Genomic DNA, 21,284 nt, shown 5'->3' with positions numbered 1-21,284 from the left:
AGCCTTTTGAACACAGCATGGGTAATTCCTATGATCAGAAACCACCTGTCATTTTATTTCCTCTGTAACATTAAGATCTGCCTGTGCCCTGAGATGTGCCAGCCTTGAAATGCTCTTGTCCTTTCCTGTATGCTCACCTACCTCTGCTCAATCTGGAGGAACCAGATCAAATGTTGCCTCCTCTGGAAAGCCTATCCTAACCCTTCACTGAGGTCCAGTAAGCAATTCCCACAGCACTTTGTGTATCTAACCATAGCATTAACCACCTAGTCAGAAACATTTCCTAACATAGCAGGAATTTTACAGTCATCTGAATAAATGAATGAATGAATGAACGAGCATGTTAATAATATAATAAGGTACGATTGACTCATGTTTTAAAAGCCTTAATGTAAAAGAGTGAAAATAGAGTGAAGAATCAGAAAAATAGTTCATAATCTTTCTGATTCTTCTTGGAAGAAAGACTATTCTTTGTTTTGAAGCAAAGTACCTTTTATTTTTGAACCTGGGGTACAAGATTAGAAGAATCTAGAGAAAAATGCTGATGTAAGCAGTTCCAAGCCCCATCTCTGAACAGAAACATCAAAAAAACAAGCAGATACTGTCAAAACCAACTTTGTCAAAATTCCGGAAAGCACTCAAAGGTTTACTGGAACCAAGTGAACACTAAATCAAGAAAAGAAAAACAACTTAAAAATGCTCTTGGTGTTAAATCTCAGTCAAAACATTAGCTGAGCACAGGCTAAAGTAACAGAAACTTCAGTGATGACACAACAAAGCAGACAATCTCTGCAAACATTGTTTGGAGAAGTCGCTAAACAATGGATAACTACAGCCTTCAACAATCAAAAAATAGCAAACCATGAAGAAAGGAGGAACCTGATTTCCAGAGTTACCACATTATAATATTTAAATGTCAAGTTTTCAATAGCAACAGAAAAAAAATCACAAGGCACACAAAGAAACAGGAAAATATTGCCATTCAAAGACTTAAAATCAACGGATAGAAATTGTCCTGAGGAAGCTCAAACATTGAGCTTTCTAGAGTGAGATTTTAAAACAACTGTCTTGAATATGCTCAGAGTTAAAGGAAACCATGGAAGGAAACCACAAAACAGGTCTCAAAAAATTTAAAAAGACTGAAATAATTGGAATGAAGGTAGGAATCAATAACAGAAGGAAAACTGGAAAATTCACAAAAATGTGGAAATTAAACAACAAACTCTTAAAAAAAGAGTCAAAAAGAGAAATCAAATGAGATATCAGAATATACTTAGAGATGAATTAAAAACAAACCACAGCATCCCAAAACTTATGGGATGGGTGAAGGCAGTGCTCAGAAGGAACTTTATAGCTATGAACACAAATATTAAAAAAGAAGAAACATCTTAAGTCAAAAGCCTAACTGAACACCTTGCTAATATGTTAAGGATTTTTGCATCTATATTCATAACAGATGTCAGTTTGTAATTATCATTTTTTGTGATGTCTTTGTCCAGTTTGGTATCAGGGTAATGCTGGCTTCGTAGAATGACTAAGGGAGAAACTATTTGCAGTTCGCATATCTGATAAGGGTCCAATATCCAGAATATGTAAAAAACATCCTATAATTCAACAACGGAAATGACAAGGTGATATTTAAGGTATAAAGAATGAGAGGAAGCCCCCTATGTGAAGATGCAAGGGAAGAGCATTCTAGGAACAGGGAAGAGCAAGGGCAAAGGCCCTGAAGAAGAACAAAAGGCTCAGTGCTTGAGAGTGAGACACTTGCAGGGCCTGTGAGGTTGGAGGGTTTTAAGTGAGGGTCAGAGTGGGATAGTACAAGGATGTGGCAGGAAAGATGGGCAGATCATGTTGAGCATGGTAGGTATGGTCAAAAGTTATTCCCAAATTGCTCAGTTATTTCTAAAACTTTAAAAACTTGTAATAAAAAGGATCTCTTGGTTTTTATCACATGATAGGTCCTGTTATCAGAGAGGCCTGTATCCACCTTGAGCCGAGTTCTGCTAGGTCAGGGGAAGGAGCAAGTCTGGAGAAGTGGGTTGGTTATGACATGATCATGAGGAACAGACCATTGGGAAGAAGACAGTTCAGAGACAAGCAATATGCAAGACGGGTTAGCAGCACAGCTAAGCATTCCTTGGAGGGTCCTAGGAAACATTTCCTGAAGGGAATCTGATGAGAAGCCAGTTCTGTGATCAAACAGGACCGAGATGTGAACGTTGGTTAATTGTCCATTGAAATATATAGTGGCCCCTGACTACTAGAGAAATTAAGGAGATGGAGGATACTTATTTGTTTGCAGAGCCATCTTTACCACAAGACTACACAATCTTTGAGAAAAGGGACAGCACTGAGTATAGAAATTATATCTCAATCATTTCTCACTCCAGTCTTTAGCACAGGACTTGGCAGATCATAGGTACTAAAAAAAAGTAGCCTAAATGAATGGATGGAGGGAGGCAGGGATAGAGGGAGGAATGGAAATGGTCGTGTGGATAGATAGATGACCTTTAGAGGCAAAGTAACTGTTTATTACTTCATCATCATTATAATTCATAGAACCACATGTGAGTATAAAATCCTACTGAGTGTTTGCAAGTTACTTCACTGAAATCTGAGCTCTGACTCTGACAGAGAATAATATACTTAGTTACAAAGTTAATTTAACTCAGCCTGAAATCCAGCAATAGTGCTCCACCATGTTAGAATTCCATCATTCCTGTGAACAGATGCTCTTCTGTGAGGCTTGATATCATAAAATTCTGCTTGTGGCAAAGAACAGACATCATCTCTAGGGTTGGCTGCTCCCAGAAACTCCTCAAAGCAGGAGTGAGGTCCAAAACAACCATGTGTGTACTTTGAAACCTGCCCCTTTACCATAATTTTATGAATCATCCCCTGACCTAAGCTTGGCCAATGACAGTTCCTCTCCCAGGAAATTTGTAAATTTTGAATTGAGAACTGGAAGAGAGAAATAACTGAGTCAAGTTAATGGCAGAACTCTAGACGGAAAGCCTACAAGTAAAATGTTGCTGCTAGGATCCTCAGAGCAGCTCTGGTCTGCCCTTTTAGAAACCCGGCTGATCTACTTCTCCTATTTCACTAAGCAGCAAAAGCAGGAAGCTGAAATGACCTCCCAGTAGAAGCTCTCGAAGATATTGCAGCCATCATGGGGATACCCATGACCCTGAGTTTGGTGGGGACCTGCTTACCTGAGAAGAATCGCATTTCCTCATATCCTTCTCCTTCTTTGCCAGACGCTTTTTTTTCTTGTGTAGAGGTTTGGACTCCAAAATCATTTCCTCAAGTTCAAAGGTAGGATCACAATTCAGCCTGCCTTTCTGCAAGGAAGACAGTTGGCTCAATCCTCAGATTACTGTATCATTCTGAAAAACACAGCAGACCTAATACAGAAAATAATACTTAGTCTTAACGGAGCAGTCCATGAATAATAAGCTGGGATTCCCACTCTAAGTTTTACGTTATTTATTGCCAGCATCGTTTTCCATATTCTTCGTTTATTTTTCTAAACTCTCAATTAGGCCTCAATGAGTAAAAACAAAAGCCAACTTACAATTATTTTTCTAAAGTGGAAAATAAATTTTGGGTTATGTTTCCCAAAGTGCGCTCTAATAATCATGTAACTCAGAATCACCTAAGTTGCTTGCTCAGCTTCCCAGTTCTCCAACCAGACTTCCCAAATCAGGATTTCAGAATGTGAGGTCCAAGAACTTGCACTTTAATAAGCTTCCCAGATGATTCCGATTCACACTAAAGTCAGAGAAGCATAACGTAGAACTTCTTTTGAGCCAGCGTTGATGGTTAATTGGAGGGACGCAACACATAGAAGGAGGGGGAAGCAAGAGTTGGGGTGCCTAGACCTTCATTGTGTCATGTGTCAATTATGGTACAAGTTGCCCCTAATGGACCCCACAAAGCGGAGAGGTAAGAACTCAGACCTACCCTCCTGTTGCTCCATAAGGTACAATTCCACCACCCTGCTTTCTCCTTTCTCTCACTTTGTACTTTCTACTTACCCTCTCTTTGGAGCATGCCTCCTGCTGTGTGTACAGGAAGGATCACACTCTCACATTCCCACAGCAAATGCCTCATTTGGGCTTAAGAGTAATTTTTTTTTTTTTTTTTTTTTGAGACAGGGTCTCACTCTGTTACCCAGGCTAGAGTGCAGTGGCACAATCACTTCTCATGCAGCCTCAAACTCCTGGGCTTAAGTGATCTTTCTACCTCAGCCTCCTAGGTAGCTGAGACTACACCCAAGTACCACCACGCCTGCCTAATTTTTTTTTCTTTTTCTGTAGAGACACGGTCTTGCCATGTTGCCAAGGCTGATCTTGAACCCCTGATCCTCCTGCCTCGGCCTCCTAAAGTGCTGAGATTGCAGGCCTGAGCTGCCATGACAGCCAAAACAGAAAACTGAATTGGTTCTACAGGCCCCTTTAGAAGCCTCTTATTCTGCCCAATATACCTACAACTGAACATATAATTTCAGTTCTAGGCAGAGAGAAGGAGCTAGAGGCCTCACTTGGGACCTTTGGCCTAAGCTTCTGGACTCTGGCTCTTACCAGCATAATGCAGTAGACCACAGAAGTCCATTGGTTTGGCTATCCATCCAATGGGAATTACATGTCTTTGGTTATCAGTCCTTACAAATATAAATCCCTGAGACAGAACAAACAAAGGACAAGGGGCAAATGGTAAAATAAATTCCTCACCCCAACTCCAACAATTTTCAATTCTTTGACTCAGATCTCTAGGGACACAAACTTCTGCATCTTTAGAATCAAAGAAAACTTAAACCCCAGCAGATTCATGAGCGACTATTTGGGGAACTAGGACTTCCTTTCAATAAAAACATACCATAAAAAAGTGGTTAAAAGCCAGAACTTCAGTTGCAAATATACCCGGATTAGAATCCCAGCTTGACTACTTGCTAGCTTTGTGACCTTTGGTGACAAACTTACCCTGTGCATGTCTCAATTCTCTCATCTGTAAAATGGGAATTGGGGCTCTCTTAACAACACTGGTGTGATTATCTAATGAGACAATGTGTGAATCTGGCACACCGGGTAATGCGCACTGAATGGGAATTATTTGGCTTTGTTAGGATTGACTCACATTAGGAATGAAACCTGGAATGAGCCTCTTCTGAAAAACTGCATCCCAGTTTATATCATTCATATACGGGAAGTTCTGGACATCAGATAACTGAGAAAATCGTTGGTCTGGATTAGGTTCGAGTAGCTGCCAATAAAATACAAACATCAAGGCCATAAGAAAGGATAGAAGGACAAAAAAAAATCATACAAATTCCCTCTAAATGCTTTCAACTGTAGGACTGAAGGAAAAAAGACAGTGTCCCCTATCCCTAATCCCATAAACAATGTAGATCATACATTATTAGAATGAACAGTATGTAGGATTCTGCAATGTGATGAGTAAAAACGGCTTGTCCTACTAAGTCAAATATATCTTTGATTCTTGACTCCTCTACTTACTAAGGGCAAATTTGTTCTCTAAATCTTAGTTTACCCATGTGTTTAAAAAAAAGTGGTAATAATGTATTTCATACGATTGTAATCAGGATTAGTGGGAGGCTATTTATACAAAGTACCTAGTAGAAAACCTATGGTGACAAATGTTGATACATTTCACAAGTGGAACTCATTTCCTACTAAGAATTGTAGCTGTTTTTACAACTAATTAAAATACATTGGGGGTGGCATAGATAAGGTGTAACTAAAGTAACTGTTATAGTTCTAGATTTTACTAATTGAGATAAAAGATTTTTGCCCCCTTAACCATTCCTGAGCCAACATCACAGCAATTGTGTGGCTCAAATAGGCATTGTCAGTCCCACTTGAGAATGCTTCTGAAGATGACAACCATGCAACCTCAGGGTGTAATTTGTGGAGTGAAGCAGGGCTGTCTTGGAACTAAGCAGAATTTGCTTATGAAAAATGATCCCCCATTCTATGTCTTTGACATTACTGATGCAATGTCCCTATTCCAAAATAGGGAACTTGACTCCGAAAACAAGAGACACAGATGATGACTCCTTAGCCACTAAAGCTATTTTCCATTACCAGCCACAACTGGTGCAATTTTCTCCTCAAAAAAAAAAAAAAAAAAAAAAAAAAGGCCAAGCCCATTCCTCTTGGGCCCCTCATTCTTGTTTTGTATCATCACTCAATACACACTTTTGACCTCCCGCTATAACTGTTCTTCATCTGTTTGATGAAGATGGGTACCTTGAAAATCTGATGAAAGCTGTGGACCTCATTTATTTGAATACTTGTCAAATTTCACTTCTCAGGCTTTGTGTTAGATGCTGAGAATACAATGGTAACACATGTCAGACATGGTCCCTACCCTCATGAAGCTAAGAAGAAAATGGTACGTAACCAAGGATCACACAAATGCTGGGTATAATTTTAAACTGAAAAATGCTATGAAGGAAAGATAGTGCTATATGAACTTACACCAAGAAGGTGATATTTGAGCCAAGAGCTAAAGCTGTGCTTCCCAAACTATGTAGAAGGGTCAGTTATTTTTGTTTGTTTTTGTCTGTTTCAATTTCCAATCCACTGAAATCAGTATGTGGTCTTATTATGCATTGCCAGTATGCAGCACCCCACATAGACACCTTGTGACTTGAGTTCAACAACCGTCAAACAAGCTTGGACCCTCTTCAATAAGACAAGTCCACTGATCAAGTGTTTAGATGCTACAGCAGTGTCCAATTGCTATAAAAGTTTCTAAATGCTTCTCTCAAGTTCTTTACTTACAATAGACCTGCAGAAAAAATTCATGGACTAGAACCAGTGAACCACATTGAATAGTACTGCTCTCAAGGAGGAACTGGAGGAACTAGGATTGGAGGCACTGTTCCAGGAATAGGTACTGGCATGTGCAAAGGCCCTGTGGTGAGAGGAAGACTGGTATGTAAAAGTGAAGAAGGGGAAAAGAAAGAAAAGAAGAAAAAGGCCAAAGCAGTTTATGTGTAGTCAAAGTGGGGACAAAAGTCCAAAAGTCCAAAACAAGGCTTGAGAGGTATTTTGAACTTTTGTACCACAAAATTATTTTAATCTTTATTCTAAGAACAAGGAAAATATCCTGGACTGTCCTTTAACAGACCACTGTGGGGCTGCATGGGGAATAGAATGGAGTGGTAAAAGTGTATGTGGACAAACCCGTTATAAGGCTAGACTGATGGCAGTTGGATCAGGGAAATAGTAGTGACGACAGAGAGAAGTGAAATATTTTAATACTTAAAATATAAAATTTCAGAACCTGGTGATGAATTGAATATGCAGATGACAAATGAGTCCTGGTTTCTGGCTGGCATAAGTGGATTTGGATAGAGAAGCCAGTCACTGAGAGAATTTCCTGAGAAGATATTCAGGAAAGACAAAGATAAAGAAGTCCTTTGAGTTTAAGATGGCTTTGGGACATCCAAGGGGAATCTGAGTTGAGTTAATGAAGCCATGTATTTGAAAGCTAACAGCTAGAAAATACACTCGACAAATGTATACTATCATGACTGTCCCCAATATTGTATACTAACTTCTAAACTTAAACCAGAGAGCCTGCTTCCTTTTGTTACTTCCTTTGGACATGCAGTCTTCCTTCTTACCTTTTTAAGAAGTGACACCATTTCCTGTGACCAGGCAGAAGGGTAAGTTACAACAGTCGTCTCAAACGTGTGTACAATTTCCTTGCTGGAAGTACTGGAGCGAATATGATATGGTCTCTTAAGGGAGAAAAGAAGTAGAAGTCTTCATTTGTATAGGACAAAAGAAAAAAAATTTTCCAAATGTTTCCAAGCTAAACTTTCAACCGATAAAATATCTGTATCAATTTCTAACCCTGTCCAGCTGACTCTTGCGTTGCCATATGTGTAGGTGGTCCTGTGTTGCCAGACCCCCTACTTTTTCTTAAAGAGCCACTAGAAATTTATGGTCGCTTCTAAAATACCATAAATTTTAAAGTTGAACACTCCACTGAGCCAAACAAAACATTCAAGTTGGCTGAATCAGCCTCTGAGTTGCTGATTTGAAATTGTTTTATAAGGTATTATATAAGTATTAACATGAAATACTGGACAAGTACTCAATAAATGGAAGTCTAAAAAATTATTATGTAAGGGTTGATTGCAAGTAAATCCAGAATTTTACCATACCATCCCTTTCACTGCAACATAATGAGGAAGCTCAGGACAGAAAACTGCTCAGAAAACATCAACTCCAGTCCCACAAATGCTATGAGTCCCTGGTTCCACGGAGTATGGCAGGGTGGAGAACTTTGTGATGAGGCAGAAGCTTTTAAAAAAATTTTTGGGGGAAGAACCAGGTTCTTCTACGGTTTTGACTTTGAAGAAAAGTAATTTAAAAAGAAAAGAAACAAAAGAAAACTGTGGATTAGCTGTAGTTTTCACAGCTTTACACTAGAGGACAGCCTTTATCTATATTATTTTGTAGGGGACTCACCAACACTGAAATTTCATGTCTCTTATGTGAACTGTAAGCTACTCACAGCCAGAGATTATATCATTCTTGTTCATGAGACCAAGCATTCAGTAGGTGCACAATACATGTTTATTTAATGAACAAAATTTCCGTATTCGATTAACTAGCCACAGCACAGTTAACATGGATATACACATTGATCACATGCCTGGCCCTTTTAAGATATTTAATAAATGACTGTTGATGGATGACCTAAATTGGGGGAAATGAAAGGGTTTAAGTTTTTCCCTGTAGTAAATCAGTGTTAAGAGGTAATATAAAATAATCAAGTGTTTGAGGTTAAAAGGATTTGGTGCTAAACTTCTCCACTCAATTTCTGAGCTTGTTACTTCATCTGTAAAATGAGCTATCTCATGAGATTGCTGGAAAAATTAAAGGAGATAATATGTGTAAATTTCTCAACAGAGTGAGTGGCTAATAGTATTAGACACAATATAAGAGAGAGATTTTTATCATTATTGACACAAAGGTAAAAATGGGCATATGTAAATGTGAATGAATAGTGAACAGCAAAATGAGTCCTCAAGAAAAGTGATGGGAAGAAAAGCTTAATTTTACACATGGCAAGTCAATGTCAGCTATTCATGGAACCACGAAGTGCCAGGAGGTGGCCCTTGAAAGGGAGCTTAATTCAAACATTTTTTCTTTTTAAGTAAGATCTAAAAACAACTGCCATATTTTCCCCCTCAACACTAAATAAAGGACCATAGCTATATCATATGTCTTGGTAATTATATAGTAGAAATAACTCATTAACTCAATATCAGTAAAGGAGTGCTAGATGCTTTATCACCATTATCAATGTTTATTGATAATTTAGTAGCCAAAGGGTTAGGTTACTCCATATGATTCAGACCATGTTTATCATTAAGAATCAGATTAGGCTTAGTATACTCAAGCCTCTAGGCTTATATGTGTATGCACATGTGTTTTTACTTTTTTCTGTGTTTCTTCTTGATTTTAATTCATTGCTGCTTCTCAACCTACTGTTTCCGGGCCACCTAGAAAATAAAATGATTTTATAAACAAATGAATTAACTGATGAATGCCACAAGCAGCTGGTTTAAGTGTGTACATTTTTCTCTAGTTACTTTACAAGGCCATATGACTGAATTTAATTTTTAAAATCTCCATGACCTGTTGGTTTATTAAAAAATAATCACATTGTCTTTATCTTATTTTTTAATTTACTTTTACAGTTCTAAATTTTAAAATTAATTTGAATTAATCAACTACCAGAATTGTATCTTTATTTATTTACCAATTATTTATTGAATGCCTACCATGTTCCAGCACCTTTCTTAGGCATTGAGAGTACAATGAAGAACAAGACATATATGGTTTCTATGTTGGTGGGGCCTACAGTCTACTTAAGGAAGCATGTAAATTTATTATATAGACTGTATACACACACACACACACTTAAATAAATGGGATACATGCTATAGAGAAAAATTACAGTATGCAGTCACAGTATATATCATAAAAGCCTAAGGCAGCATCTAAACTAACAGTGAGCATATAGAGAATAAACAAAGTGGAAAAGGTGAAATATTATAAGGGAACAAATGATGTGTTGTGAATATGGTTGTATTTCAGAAGTGCAAAGGCAAAAGAATTGCAGCTAAGCATGTACAATGAGTACAAAACTATGTACACATCTATCCTAAGTTAACACTTTTGGATAATATGAAACTATAAAAGATGTGGACCTTTGCCTTTGCAATGGCAATGAGATAGTAGGGAGTTAGAGAGATGACAAAGCAGATTAATAGTTAAGGGACACATTCATTAAGACTGAAACCAAACTCAGAAATGATGAGAATGTTTTCGAGCACATTTTCTCATTAAGACATATACTTTTCTGTAAATAAAAATTTGTACGTATGGAGGAAATTGTTTAGCACCCTTCCTCTGTGCTTGAGTTGTATTGAAGCTTGTAATTAAATGTTACTTCCTTTTCTTCAGATAAGCTATATTTTGAAACGTAATTGCAGGTAGCATAGTTGGTCATTTTTTCCTAGAAGGTGTCTAAGTGATTTGTAGTGATTTGTTCCTCCATTCATTCAATAACTGTCAGGCCTCTGAGCCCAAGCTAAGCCATCATATCCCCTGTGACCTGCACATACACATCCAGATGGCTGGTTCCTGCCTTAACTGATGACATTCCACCACAAAAGAAATGAAAATGGCCGGTTCCTGCCTTAACTGATGACATTGCCTTGTGAAATTCCTTCTCCTGGCTCATCCTGGCTCAAAAGGTCCCCCGCTGAGCACCTTGTGATCCTCACCCCTGCCCGCCAGAGAACAACCCCCCTTTTTCCTTTACCTACCCAAATCTTATAAAACGGCCCCACCCCTATCTCCCTTTGCTGATTCTCTTTTCGGACTCAGCCCACCTGCACCCAGGTGAAATGGCCTTGTTGCTCACACAAAGCCTGTTTGGTGGTCTCTTCACACGGATGTGAGTGAAAATAACCATGTATTATATACCTATTTAAAGTTAAATATTGTGACCAGGTGCGGAGGCTCACACCTGTAATCCCACCGCTTTGCAGGGCCAAGGCAGGTGGATTGCTTGAGCCCAGGAGTTCAAGACTAGCCTGGGCAACATGGTAAGACCCCAACTCTACAAAAAATACAAAAAATTTCCAGACATGGTGGCATATGCCTGTAGTCCCAGCTACTTGGGAGGCTCAGGCGGGAGGGTTGATTGGACAGAGGAGGGGGTGGTTGCAGTGAGCCGGGATTGGGCCATTGCACTCCAGCCTGGGGGACAGAGCAAGACTCTCCTGAGAAAAAAAAAAAAAAGTTAAATACTGTGAATAATACTAACCTATATAAGACACATACTTTACCTTTAATGAATTAACAACCTAATAATATACAAGAGATAAAAAATAAAAATTGATATGCCTATAGATTTAATCCTTAAAAAGAAAATAGATTTAGGTGTTCTGATCTAGAAAGCTGTACATTTTATCTTATGAAATGAAAAAAAAAAAGGCTCAACAAGGTAAAACATACTTCTATTTTTGCTAAAACAACACATCTATCTATATCTATCTATCTGAAGATAGAGTATCCTTATGAGAACAGAAACAAGTTGGAAGTGAATGCAACAAACTGCTAAGATGGGGTTTAAAAGTCAAAGGGAGTTTAATTTCTTAATTGGAAATGTTCTTTGCCTTAGAGACTATAGCTGATTTTTGCTTTCATTTTCGTGGTTTTCTATATTTTCTAATAAGCTTAGATTCCAAAGATTCACAGGATACATAAAGTAAATAAATGTTTGGAAGAGATTCGGATCACTTTAGATAGGGAGGTCAGAGAATGTTGCTTTAGAGAAAGTGCTATTTTGTCATAGGTGATAAAGTATGAATAGAATTTGAATATAAAGAGATCTAGAAAAACCTCCCCAACACGAACTGGAATAGTTTAATAGTGTGTCCTTTCTTAGAAATGACCAAAATACTTGGCTATAAAGATTTTGAAAAGCCCCGCAATGAAGATATATCCTTTATTAAAACTTCATTTAGTGATTTCAAATCTTATGCAGAGTGATTTTTAAAGAAGACCAAGGTTTGCCTTGGAAACTCTTTTTATAGGCAAAGGAACAAGAGGTTAAAAAACCCAAGAGATGTTTTGAGAAGAGGAAGAAGTTCTAAGAGGCCAAAATGAGTTCATGAAGGGTCAGAAATACACAAATGGAAGCAAAATCTGAAACGTTGACCTAATTCCGAAGAATGCCAAGCTAAGACATCTGAAGTTTGTTGTGGGGAGTGGGCGGGGGTGCAGATAAGGCTTGTGAAGGGTGTGTGTGTGTGTGTAGCACTGGGGAGCAACAGTAGTTTCTTTTTCTTAACAAAAAAGGTCATATCTGTGTTTAGAAAAATGAATTTGTCAAAGTTGACATATCAAATCACAGGGAACTAGCATAGAGGTAAAATAATACGGGAAGAAGAGAAACAATTTTCTTAGCAAAATTCTTTCCAGGCAGGTGAGAATACCTCTTTTAGATAGGTGATAGTTAAATACGATCCTAGGCATGTTTGAAGAATAACAGATAGTCGTTTGTCTGTTTCAACTCGCTCCTCTGCTTCTGTTTTGCTAGGTATGTCATAAAAGATGAGGGCAGAGCACAATTGCTCTGAACCCCAGAAGCAGCTAGCAAGGGGCTAACACAGAAGCACAGCCACAGAAGGTGAGTAAATTGGCTGGGGAGAAAAAATTAAGGGTGAAGTGGGAAAGAGCAGATATGTTTCTACTTTTAAGTAAGTGTATGTTTCTCTTCTCTGTTTTCCTATATAATCATGAGTAGCATATCTACTTGATCACTGGATTTATTTAGAAACTTGAAAAAAAAAGCCCATCAGGAGGTAAAAGCAGGTAATATCCCTATGCAGGACTTACACATTTGGCTTACAAGGGTGGTCCTTTCACATCAATTTGACTAACATCCAAATTTGAATATACTTAAGAAATAGTGCTACAATGACTTCCTCAGGAAAGGCAGGAGTACAAACAATGAACTAATGAATGTTTGGGTGTAAAATGGACCCTGCAGAGTGAATGAAACAGATACAATTGTGAGATCCTCCTTTTTTTTGCTTTAGAAACACTCATCTTTGATTTCCTGAGCAAGATAAAGCCATTGGACCATGATGAAATAACCTCAACTTCTAACAACTGTTCTTACTGTGAATAGGTTAATTACTTGGGAGATGGCATTTTTAATGCAGAAATCATGATGGTATGTTGTGGGACCAAAGAAGAGGGCTATTGACAGCAGCAGAAAGAATGACTCCAAAAAGTTAGGAGAGGAGAGCTGCAGTATCTGGATGATGACTTGAGGTACCCAATTCTTTAGTTCTGTGGGATAAACAAGCTCCTAAAGTCAGGTCTTCAACTCTTTGGTCTTAGAGGAATCACTGATTGCATCCATCACTGGGACCTTGAGAGTATACAACCTGTTACAGACTGAATATATCCCCTCAAAATTTCTAAATTTAATCCCTAACCTTCAATATGATGGTATTTGGAGATGAAGCCCTTGGGAGGTAATTAGGGTTAGATTAGGTCATAAGGGTGGAGCCCTCAGGATAGGATTAGTGGCCTTATTATAAAAAGAAGAGAAAGAGATTATCTCTCTCTCTGTCATGTGAGGGCAAGAAAGAAGCTGTCTGCAAGTCAGGAAGAAAGCCCTCACCAGAACCCAACCGTGATAGCATGTTAATCTCAGAATTCTAGACTCCATAACTGAGAAAATAAATTTCTGTTGGCTAAGCCACCCATTCTGTGGTATTTTGTGAAGGCAGATATTGCAGACTAAAATTTTGGTATTGAGAATTGGAATGCTGCTGGAACAAATGCCTTAAAATGTGGAAGTGACTTTGGAACTAGTTATTGAGCTGGAAGACTGTGGATGTATGCACTAGAAATATGGATATTAAGGGTGATTCTGGTGAGGTCTGACAGAAATGAGGAACATGTTATTGGAAACTGGAGGAAAGGTGATTCTTGTTATAAAGTGGCAAGGAGCTTGTCTGAACTGTGTTCTACTATTTTGCAGAAGGTAGAAATTGTGAGTGATGAAATGAGATATTTAGCTGAGGAGATTTCTTTTTTTTTTTTTTTTTTTTTTTGAGATGGAGTTTCGCTCTCATTGCCCAGGCTGGAGTACAATGTTGTGATCTCAGCTCACTGCAACATCTGCCTCCCAGGTTCAAGTGATTCTCCTGCCTCAGCCTCCTGAGTAGCTGGGATTACAGGCATCCACCACCATGCCCGGCTAATTTTGCATTTTTAGTACAGATGGGGTTTCTCCATGTTGATCAGGTTGGACTCGAATTACTGACCTCAGGTGATCTGCCCGCCTCAGCCTTCTAAAGTGCTGGGATTATAGGCATGAGCCACTGCGCCAGGCCAGCCGAGGAGATTTCTAAGCAAAACTTTGAAGGAGTAACTTGGTTCCTTCTGTCTGCTTATAGTAAAATGTTAAAGGGAATGTTTGAATTGAAGAAAAAATAATTAAGCAAAAAGCAACCAGAAATTGAAGATTTCTATCCATATTGCAGAAAATGAGCAAGCCTGTTCTGAAGAGAACACTAGAGTGTAGCTGAACAATCAAGTAGTTATCTCAACAGAAGCTAGAAATAAAGATGGGATTATACTAGCAGATGCTGCCAGTTTGAATTTATGAAGAAAGGCTGTCAGACTTCTTGGATTTTACAGGCTGGGACCGTAATGCTATCCAGCTGTGAACATGTGCTATCCTTCAAGTAAAAGGAAGAAGGATCATGAGGGCGATTCACAGATCATCAGGGCTGCCATTCCCACTACAGGTCCAGAGTGCACTGGCTTGGGGAGCAGGGTTGCCTCCACCTCTGTTTCGAAGGGCAGGACCACCACTCAACAGAGCTGTGTAGACAGAGCCTTCACAGAGAGCCATGTGGGTAGTGCCTTTGTAGAGAGCCACTTAAGCAAGTCCCCTCTCCCCATCCCCAGCCATGAGAGTGATGCTCCCATGCCCATGTAGATCTAGAGGGCAAACCAACAACTCAAAGAAGATTATTCTCAAGTTTTAAGATATAATAGAATTTGCTTTGATATGTTCTGGACTTGTTTAGGAGCTGATGCCCCTTCCTTCTTTCCCATTTCCCTTTTGAAATGTTGGAATGGGATTCTCTATCCCACAGCTATGGTATCATTGTATTTTGGAAGCACATAACTTGCTTGTTTTTTGTTTGTTTGTTTGTTTTTTGTTTTGTTTTGTTTAATGATGGGGTCTCACTCTGTAGCTCAGCTGGAGTGCAGTGGCATGATCTTGGCTCACTACAGCCTCTACCTCCTGGGCTCAAGTGATTCTCCCACCTCAACCACCTGAGTAGTTGGGACCACTGGCTTGCCCCACCATGCCTGGCTAATTAAAAAAAAAAAAGGTGTTGTAGACACAGGGTCTCCCATGTTGCCCAGGCTGGTCTCACACTCCTGGGCTCAAGGAATCCTCCTGCCTCCTACCTCTTAAAGTGTTGGGATTACAGGCATGAGCCAGTGCCTGGCCACTTGTCTGCTTTTATAGGTACATAGCTGAGGAGAAATTTTGCCTTAGGATGAATCATACCTCGAGTCTCACCCATACACAATTTCTGTGATGTTTAGATGAGATTTTGAACTTCAGACTTTAGAGTTGATATGGGAATAAGTTAAGACTTTTGGGACTGTTGAATGTATGTATTTTGCATATGAGAAGGACATGAATATTGGAGGGGTCAAGGATAGAATGTCATGGACTGAATGTTTGTGTCCCACTCAAAATTCAGATGTTGAAGCCTTAACCCTCAATTTGATGGTATTTGGAAATGGAGCCTCTGAGAGGGAATAAGGGTTAGGTTAGTTTATGGGGGTAGGTCCCTCGTGATGGGATTAGTAGACTTATAAGAAGACAAAGATCTCTCTCTGCCATATGAGGACACAGAAAAAAGGCTGCTATCTGCAAGCCAAAAAGAGATTTCACCATAACCCGACCATTCTGGCATCTTAATCTCAGACTTCCAACCTCCATAACCAAGAAAATAGATGTCTGTTATTTAAGCCATCCTGTCTGCAGTATTTTATTATGGTAAGCAGAGCTGACTGAGATATAACCTAAGGAGCGTATTTCCATTATGTAATAGTTTGCACAAATTGTATAAAATATGTTTCAGCATATTTGCTTTCTTTTCATCTCTTTTTTCTGGGAAAGAGATTCTTAGTTTAAGAAATGTTTCCTTTAAAAGGAAATGACTCTAATTTGTCACTGAACCCAGAACCCAGGAGCCAAGTGATAGAAATCCAACAAGACAGAGCATGAATTGTGTTGTATTAATAATTCACACTAGCCTTGGTGAGGTATGTCTGAATTAGAGTCCTGTACTATGACTGCAAAATGACTTTCTTTAAACAAACACAGATATTTACACAAGATATTTAGTGAGGTGTATTGATTTCCCCTCTTTGGGAGTTTATAATATCCATATTATTCCTTTACTTTTAACTGTGTAATTTAATGGTAATTGACATGGTTGGTCCCATATGCGGGACAAATGAATTAACCTGTGCAGAAATCTCAAGGGGTGTTATCAACATCACATGGCATAGCTGATTTCAGCTTTCAAGTGAACCGCTTGGATCTTAGCAAACAATACATTCTTTCATTCTAAAATAGAACTTGCTGGAAAAATAACCAAAGAGGAAATGCTACTACAGTACCCGGCCTCTCAGCAGTTCATATGCCGTCACTCCCAGGGACCACCAGTCAACAGCAAAGGAATAGCCTGCTCCTTTTCTGGAGCTGAACATCTCAGGTGCTGAAAAACACGAAAAATTAAACCAGTTTGATTCCCTGAGACATTAGTATTATATTTTCTCAACATGATCCTCCAAAGGAGAATTACCAGGATCAAAAATATAAACACTTTTATGGATGTTTATCATCCATTGCTAGATTGCTCACAGCAGGCAAACATTTCTAATTTTCTAATCTCTCTCAGTAGCCTCATTCATCAGCCAACACACACAGGCATGCATAGGCCTTCATGGATAAACTCTTCTCTTATTTAGATCATGCACCGATTAAAATTTGGGTCCTATTGGGCCTCAAATATGTGGCTCACCCTGAAATCAAGAAGGCTAAGAAGATGTTATTTGTTTTGATTGGGAAGGTTTGAACTAAAGGATCTAAATTTCTATAACAGTCGCAGACAACGTGCAGAATTTGGTACAGCATACATTGGATAATCTCTCTATCTCAGAGTCACCTGGAAGCAGCAAGGGACGCACTTGCAGCCATCTGTTGGGGATGAGGGAGGGAGAAAAGAGGGAGCAAGCATTCTGGAGAGTGTAAGGTTTTACAACAGCTGTGGGTTCTTTACACTTTGTAACTGTAGTTCTTTCAATTGATTCCAGTGGAAGGCAGAGCTACAGTCAATTTTACCCCCAGAGAGGACCCCAAGTTATGCATTCTCTAAGCACTTTGACACACTATGAACCTTTTACTTACCCTTCTAAGAATAAACCTAACTCCTGAGGGATGTAATAGGGAGAATGAAGCACAAAGCAAAGGCAGGGAATGCTTCTGCATGCTCACCACCATATTCCTACTGTCTAATACAGAATCTGGCATTCAGAATCACTGGAGAGAAATTTGTTGAATGAATGAACAAATCAATTGCTCAAGCAATAGTTATGATCATTAGCTCTGGAGCTGTGCTCTCTGGGTTCAAATTCTACCTTCACCACTTACTGTGACCTTGAGCAAGTTGGCAGAGCCTGAGAAACAGCAAAAGCAGAACAATAAGGCAATCTTTCTCTTTTCTTTTCTTTCTTTCTTTTTTTTTTTTTTTTTTTTTTTTTGAGACAGAATCTCACTCCATTGCCCAGGCTGGATTGCAGTGATACAATCATGGCTCACTGCAGCCTCGTCCTCCCAGACTCAAGTGATCCTCCAACCTTGGCCTCCCAAGTAGCTGGGACTACAGGTGGGTACCACCATATTTGGTAAAAATTTTTGTGCTTTTTGTAGAGATAGGGTCTTGCCATGTTTCCCAGACTGGTCTTGAACTCCTGGGCTTAGGTGATCCACCTGCTTTGGCCTCCTAAAGTACTGGGATTACAGGTGTGAGTCACTGCACCCAGCCAATAAGGCAATCTTTATAGAGTTAGAAATTAACAGTGATAATCCATGTCAAAATCTCAGTATGGTGCCTAGCACTTATAAAGTGCTCAGAAACATTGGGTAGGCTTCTAGAGAGGCAAACATTCATAATAATTGACCTAGTTGAAAGATATGTATGGTTGATCCCAAGCCTCCCGTATAAAGTGCTGGCTCTGGGCAAAGGAAACTGGTATGACATGGGTCCTGCACACACAGGTTTTCCCTACCCAGTGCACTCATGTTCTTTTTAAGTAAAATCCTGTGAACAACATCCAACTAGAGAGGTAGAGTGTTTACATCCCAATGCCCGGGACTGGCCCTGACTATAAGAGCTTGATGCAGCAGGAATAAGGAGGGCTATTTCCCTAGTGCATTCACCTTTCATGAATCACTGCATCCTTTCTGCAAGTCACAGCCCCCAGTGCAATTTGGGAGGTAATGGCCCTGACCCCACACTACTCCCACAGACAGGATGGACTATATTTCTGCTCTCCCTTCTCAGTATCTCACAACAAGTCATATCAGATAGTCCCCAGGTGATGGGTGACAGACACGTCACTCAGAGAAGCTACAAAGAACTTTGAGGGATAATCAGAGCCACTGTGCTAAGAAAATGCCTAATAGAATAAACATTACTCTATACAAGTTATGTATCTGTCATATTGGATTATCCTTGGGGTTTACATGAGTATTCTCTTCACTTTCTTTCTTTCTTCCAGCTTTATTTATCCAGTATTCTTTTTTATCCTCTTCTACCTGGTCTATTTTCAGGCATGAAAACATTTTAATACACATTTATTCATTCAGCAAATATTCATGGTATGCAAGGCACTGAAGCATTTTAGTGGAACATTAAGAAGAAACCTTATGACAACATACAAAAACATAACAGACGAGTAATTATTTGAGCCCTCAAATAGCTGAGAAACCAGAGCAGGAAGATATTGAAGGGCTTTCACCAACCCTTCGAGAAGATTCCCTGCACCTAAGAGAGTACTAAGAGAGTCAGAGAAGGGCTAAGTGTCCTTCAAAAAAGCCACTGAGTATTTTGTTTGGTATTGCTCATTATGTATTTCTATACATATATTCAGAAAAGTAAATAAAACACTGCAGAATTAGCAAACAGTTATAAGCAAATGTCCACATAAACATGACACAGGTCAAGAAATAGAATCTTGTCCCCATCACTGTGTCCTGTTCTGTTCATAACCCTAGAAGTCACTGTGCTAAATTTTATGTTAATAATTTTCTTGTTTTTCTATATAGATCAATATCTATGTACATATTTTTAGACAATAGTTTAGCTTTGCCTATCTTATATAGCTCCCAGAAACTGTGGATAAATTGGCTGGCTACCTATTTATTTATTTCAGTGCTTTATAATAAAGGAAACACTAACAAAGCAAAAAAAAATCTATGCCTTGTATTCTATTAAATTCCATTAAATTAAATCCTATTAAATCAAATCGTATTCCTTGTATTCTTTGGTGTCTTACTTTTCTTACTCAATGGTATGTGTATAAGATTTATCTAAGTTGCTACATGTAGTTAAGTTTGTTCACTTTTAGTGCTATATGAATATACTGTAATTTACCTACCTATCCCATTGTTGATAGCCATTTGGGTTATTTTCAGTTTGGGACTATTGTGAACAATGCTGTCATGAACGTTCCTATACATGTGAGATTCCTATAAGTGCATATCTCTTTAGAGTGTATTCCTGGCAGGGGAACTGTTGGTGATAAGAATGTGTATCTTTTATGTGTACCACAGAACTCCAAACTATTTACCAAAGTGTTGTATAAATTCACACTATGACCAGTATTAGATCAGGATTCCTTTTGTTGAACATCCTTACCTACACTTGGCAATAACTGACCCTTTATTGCCAATCTGGTGAGTGTGTAATAGTATTTCACTGTGGTTTAAATTGGCATTGTCTTGTTTACTAATAAGCTTGACTACATTTTAATATATTTATTAAATATTTGGATTTCCATCATTTGGTTTTCAGATTTTTTTAAACGTGGGTATTAAATTTTGGTCAGGACATAAAGAAAGGGACCCAACAGTAATCTATACATTTAATGGAATTAATTCATGGAACTTTACAAAAATGATTCTAAATTTCATCTACAAGAAAAAAAATTGTGGAAGTAATATTTTTGGAAAAGAATAAAGAAAGAGTCCTGCATCCCATGTATTAACCTATAAAGCTACAAGATTTGAAATCTACAGAATATAGATGTTGGTACAAAAATGTATTTAGTTTATGATGAACATATTTCAAATCAGCATGGAAAGGGACTTATTTAATACATAGTCTCAAAACAATTATTTAATAATCATACAAAAATAAAGTCAGATCCTTGCCACATCCGTTCAGTCAAAATAATATACAACTGAGTTAAGTAAAAAAATGAAACCATAATCAGAATAAAAATATTAAGCAAACACATCTAAAATCTGGTAAGAAGGTCTTGCTAAGAACAGCATCAAAGTTAGAAAACAAAGTAAAAATATGAGTGGCTTGATAATATTTTTAGCAAGCTTTTCATGTCAAAACTAGGCCATAAAACAGCAACAAATTAAAAAATGAGAAATTATATTTGTAATGAAATGTACAACAAATATGATACCCTAGGATTTCATATTCCAAATATATAAAAGGCAAGAATTATTTATATAATCAATAAGAACTATTGGAATAGGATAAAAGTATTAACACCTTAAAAGAAAATGAGCAAAGAATTTGAACAGGCAATTGACAAAAGAAGTCAAAGAAATACTGTGGTGATATCATAATGTCATATCATTTTTACTTACCTTTTTTGGGACAATTAAAGATATTGATAGTGTAGCACTGATAAGAATGCAGGGAAATGAATATCTTCAGACACTTCCAGAGCAAGTACAAGTTAATATGAATTTTCAGAACAGAAATCTATTAACATGTAAAGCCTTTGACCAGAAATTCTTTTGCTCTTTTAATTAATCAAATTAATTAATTTTAATTAAGAAGTAAAAATTGCATATATTGT

General features: G+C 38.2%; 1 protein-coding gene across 3 annotated transcripts in view; it reads right to left on the bottom strand.

Annotated features, from left to right (window-relative positions):
• Nucleotides 1-21,284, bottom strand: part of STK32A (serine/threonine kinase 32A) — a 157,017-nt gene that overhangs the window by 13,314 nt on the left and 122,419 nt on the right. For all 3 annotated transcript variants that reach the window (XM_054684687.2, XM_063811572.1, XM_527065.7), the window contains 4 exons: nt 16,800-16,897; nt 7,658-7,774; nt 5,140-5,265; nt 3,216-3,344 (listed from right to left, as the gene is read on the bottom strand). In XM_054684687.2, the coding sequence (XP_054540662.2) occupies nt 3,216-3,344; nt 5,140-5,265; nt 7,658-7,774; nt 16,800-16,897 (470 nt within the window). The remainder of the gene's footprint in view (nt 1-3,215; nt 3,345-5,139; nt 5,266-7,657; nt 7,775-16,799; nt 16,898-21,284) is intronic.

This window comes from Pan troglodytes, chromosome 4 (genome assembly GCF_028858775.2).
Source record: "Pan troglodytes isolate AG18354 chromosome 4, NHGRI_mPanTro3-v2.0_pri, whole genome shotgun sequence".
NCBI lineage: Eukaryota > Metazoa > Chordata > Mammalia > Primates > Hominidae > Pan > Pan troglodytes.
Note: the sequence above shows the minus strand (reverse complement) of the source record. Positions and strands in the feature narration are given on the sequence as shown.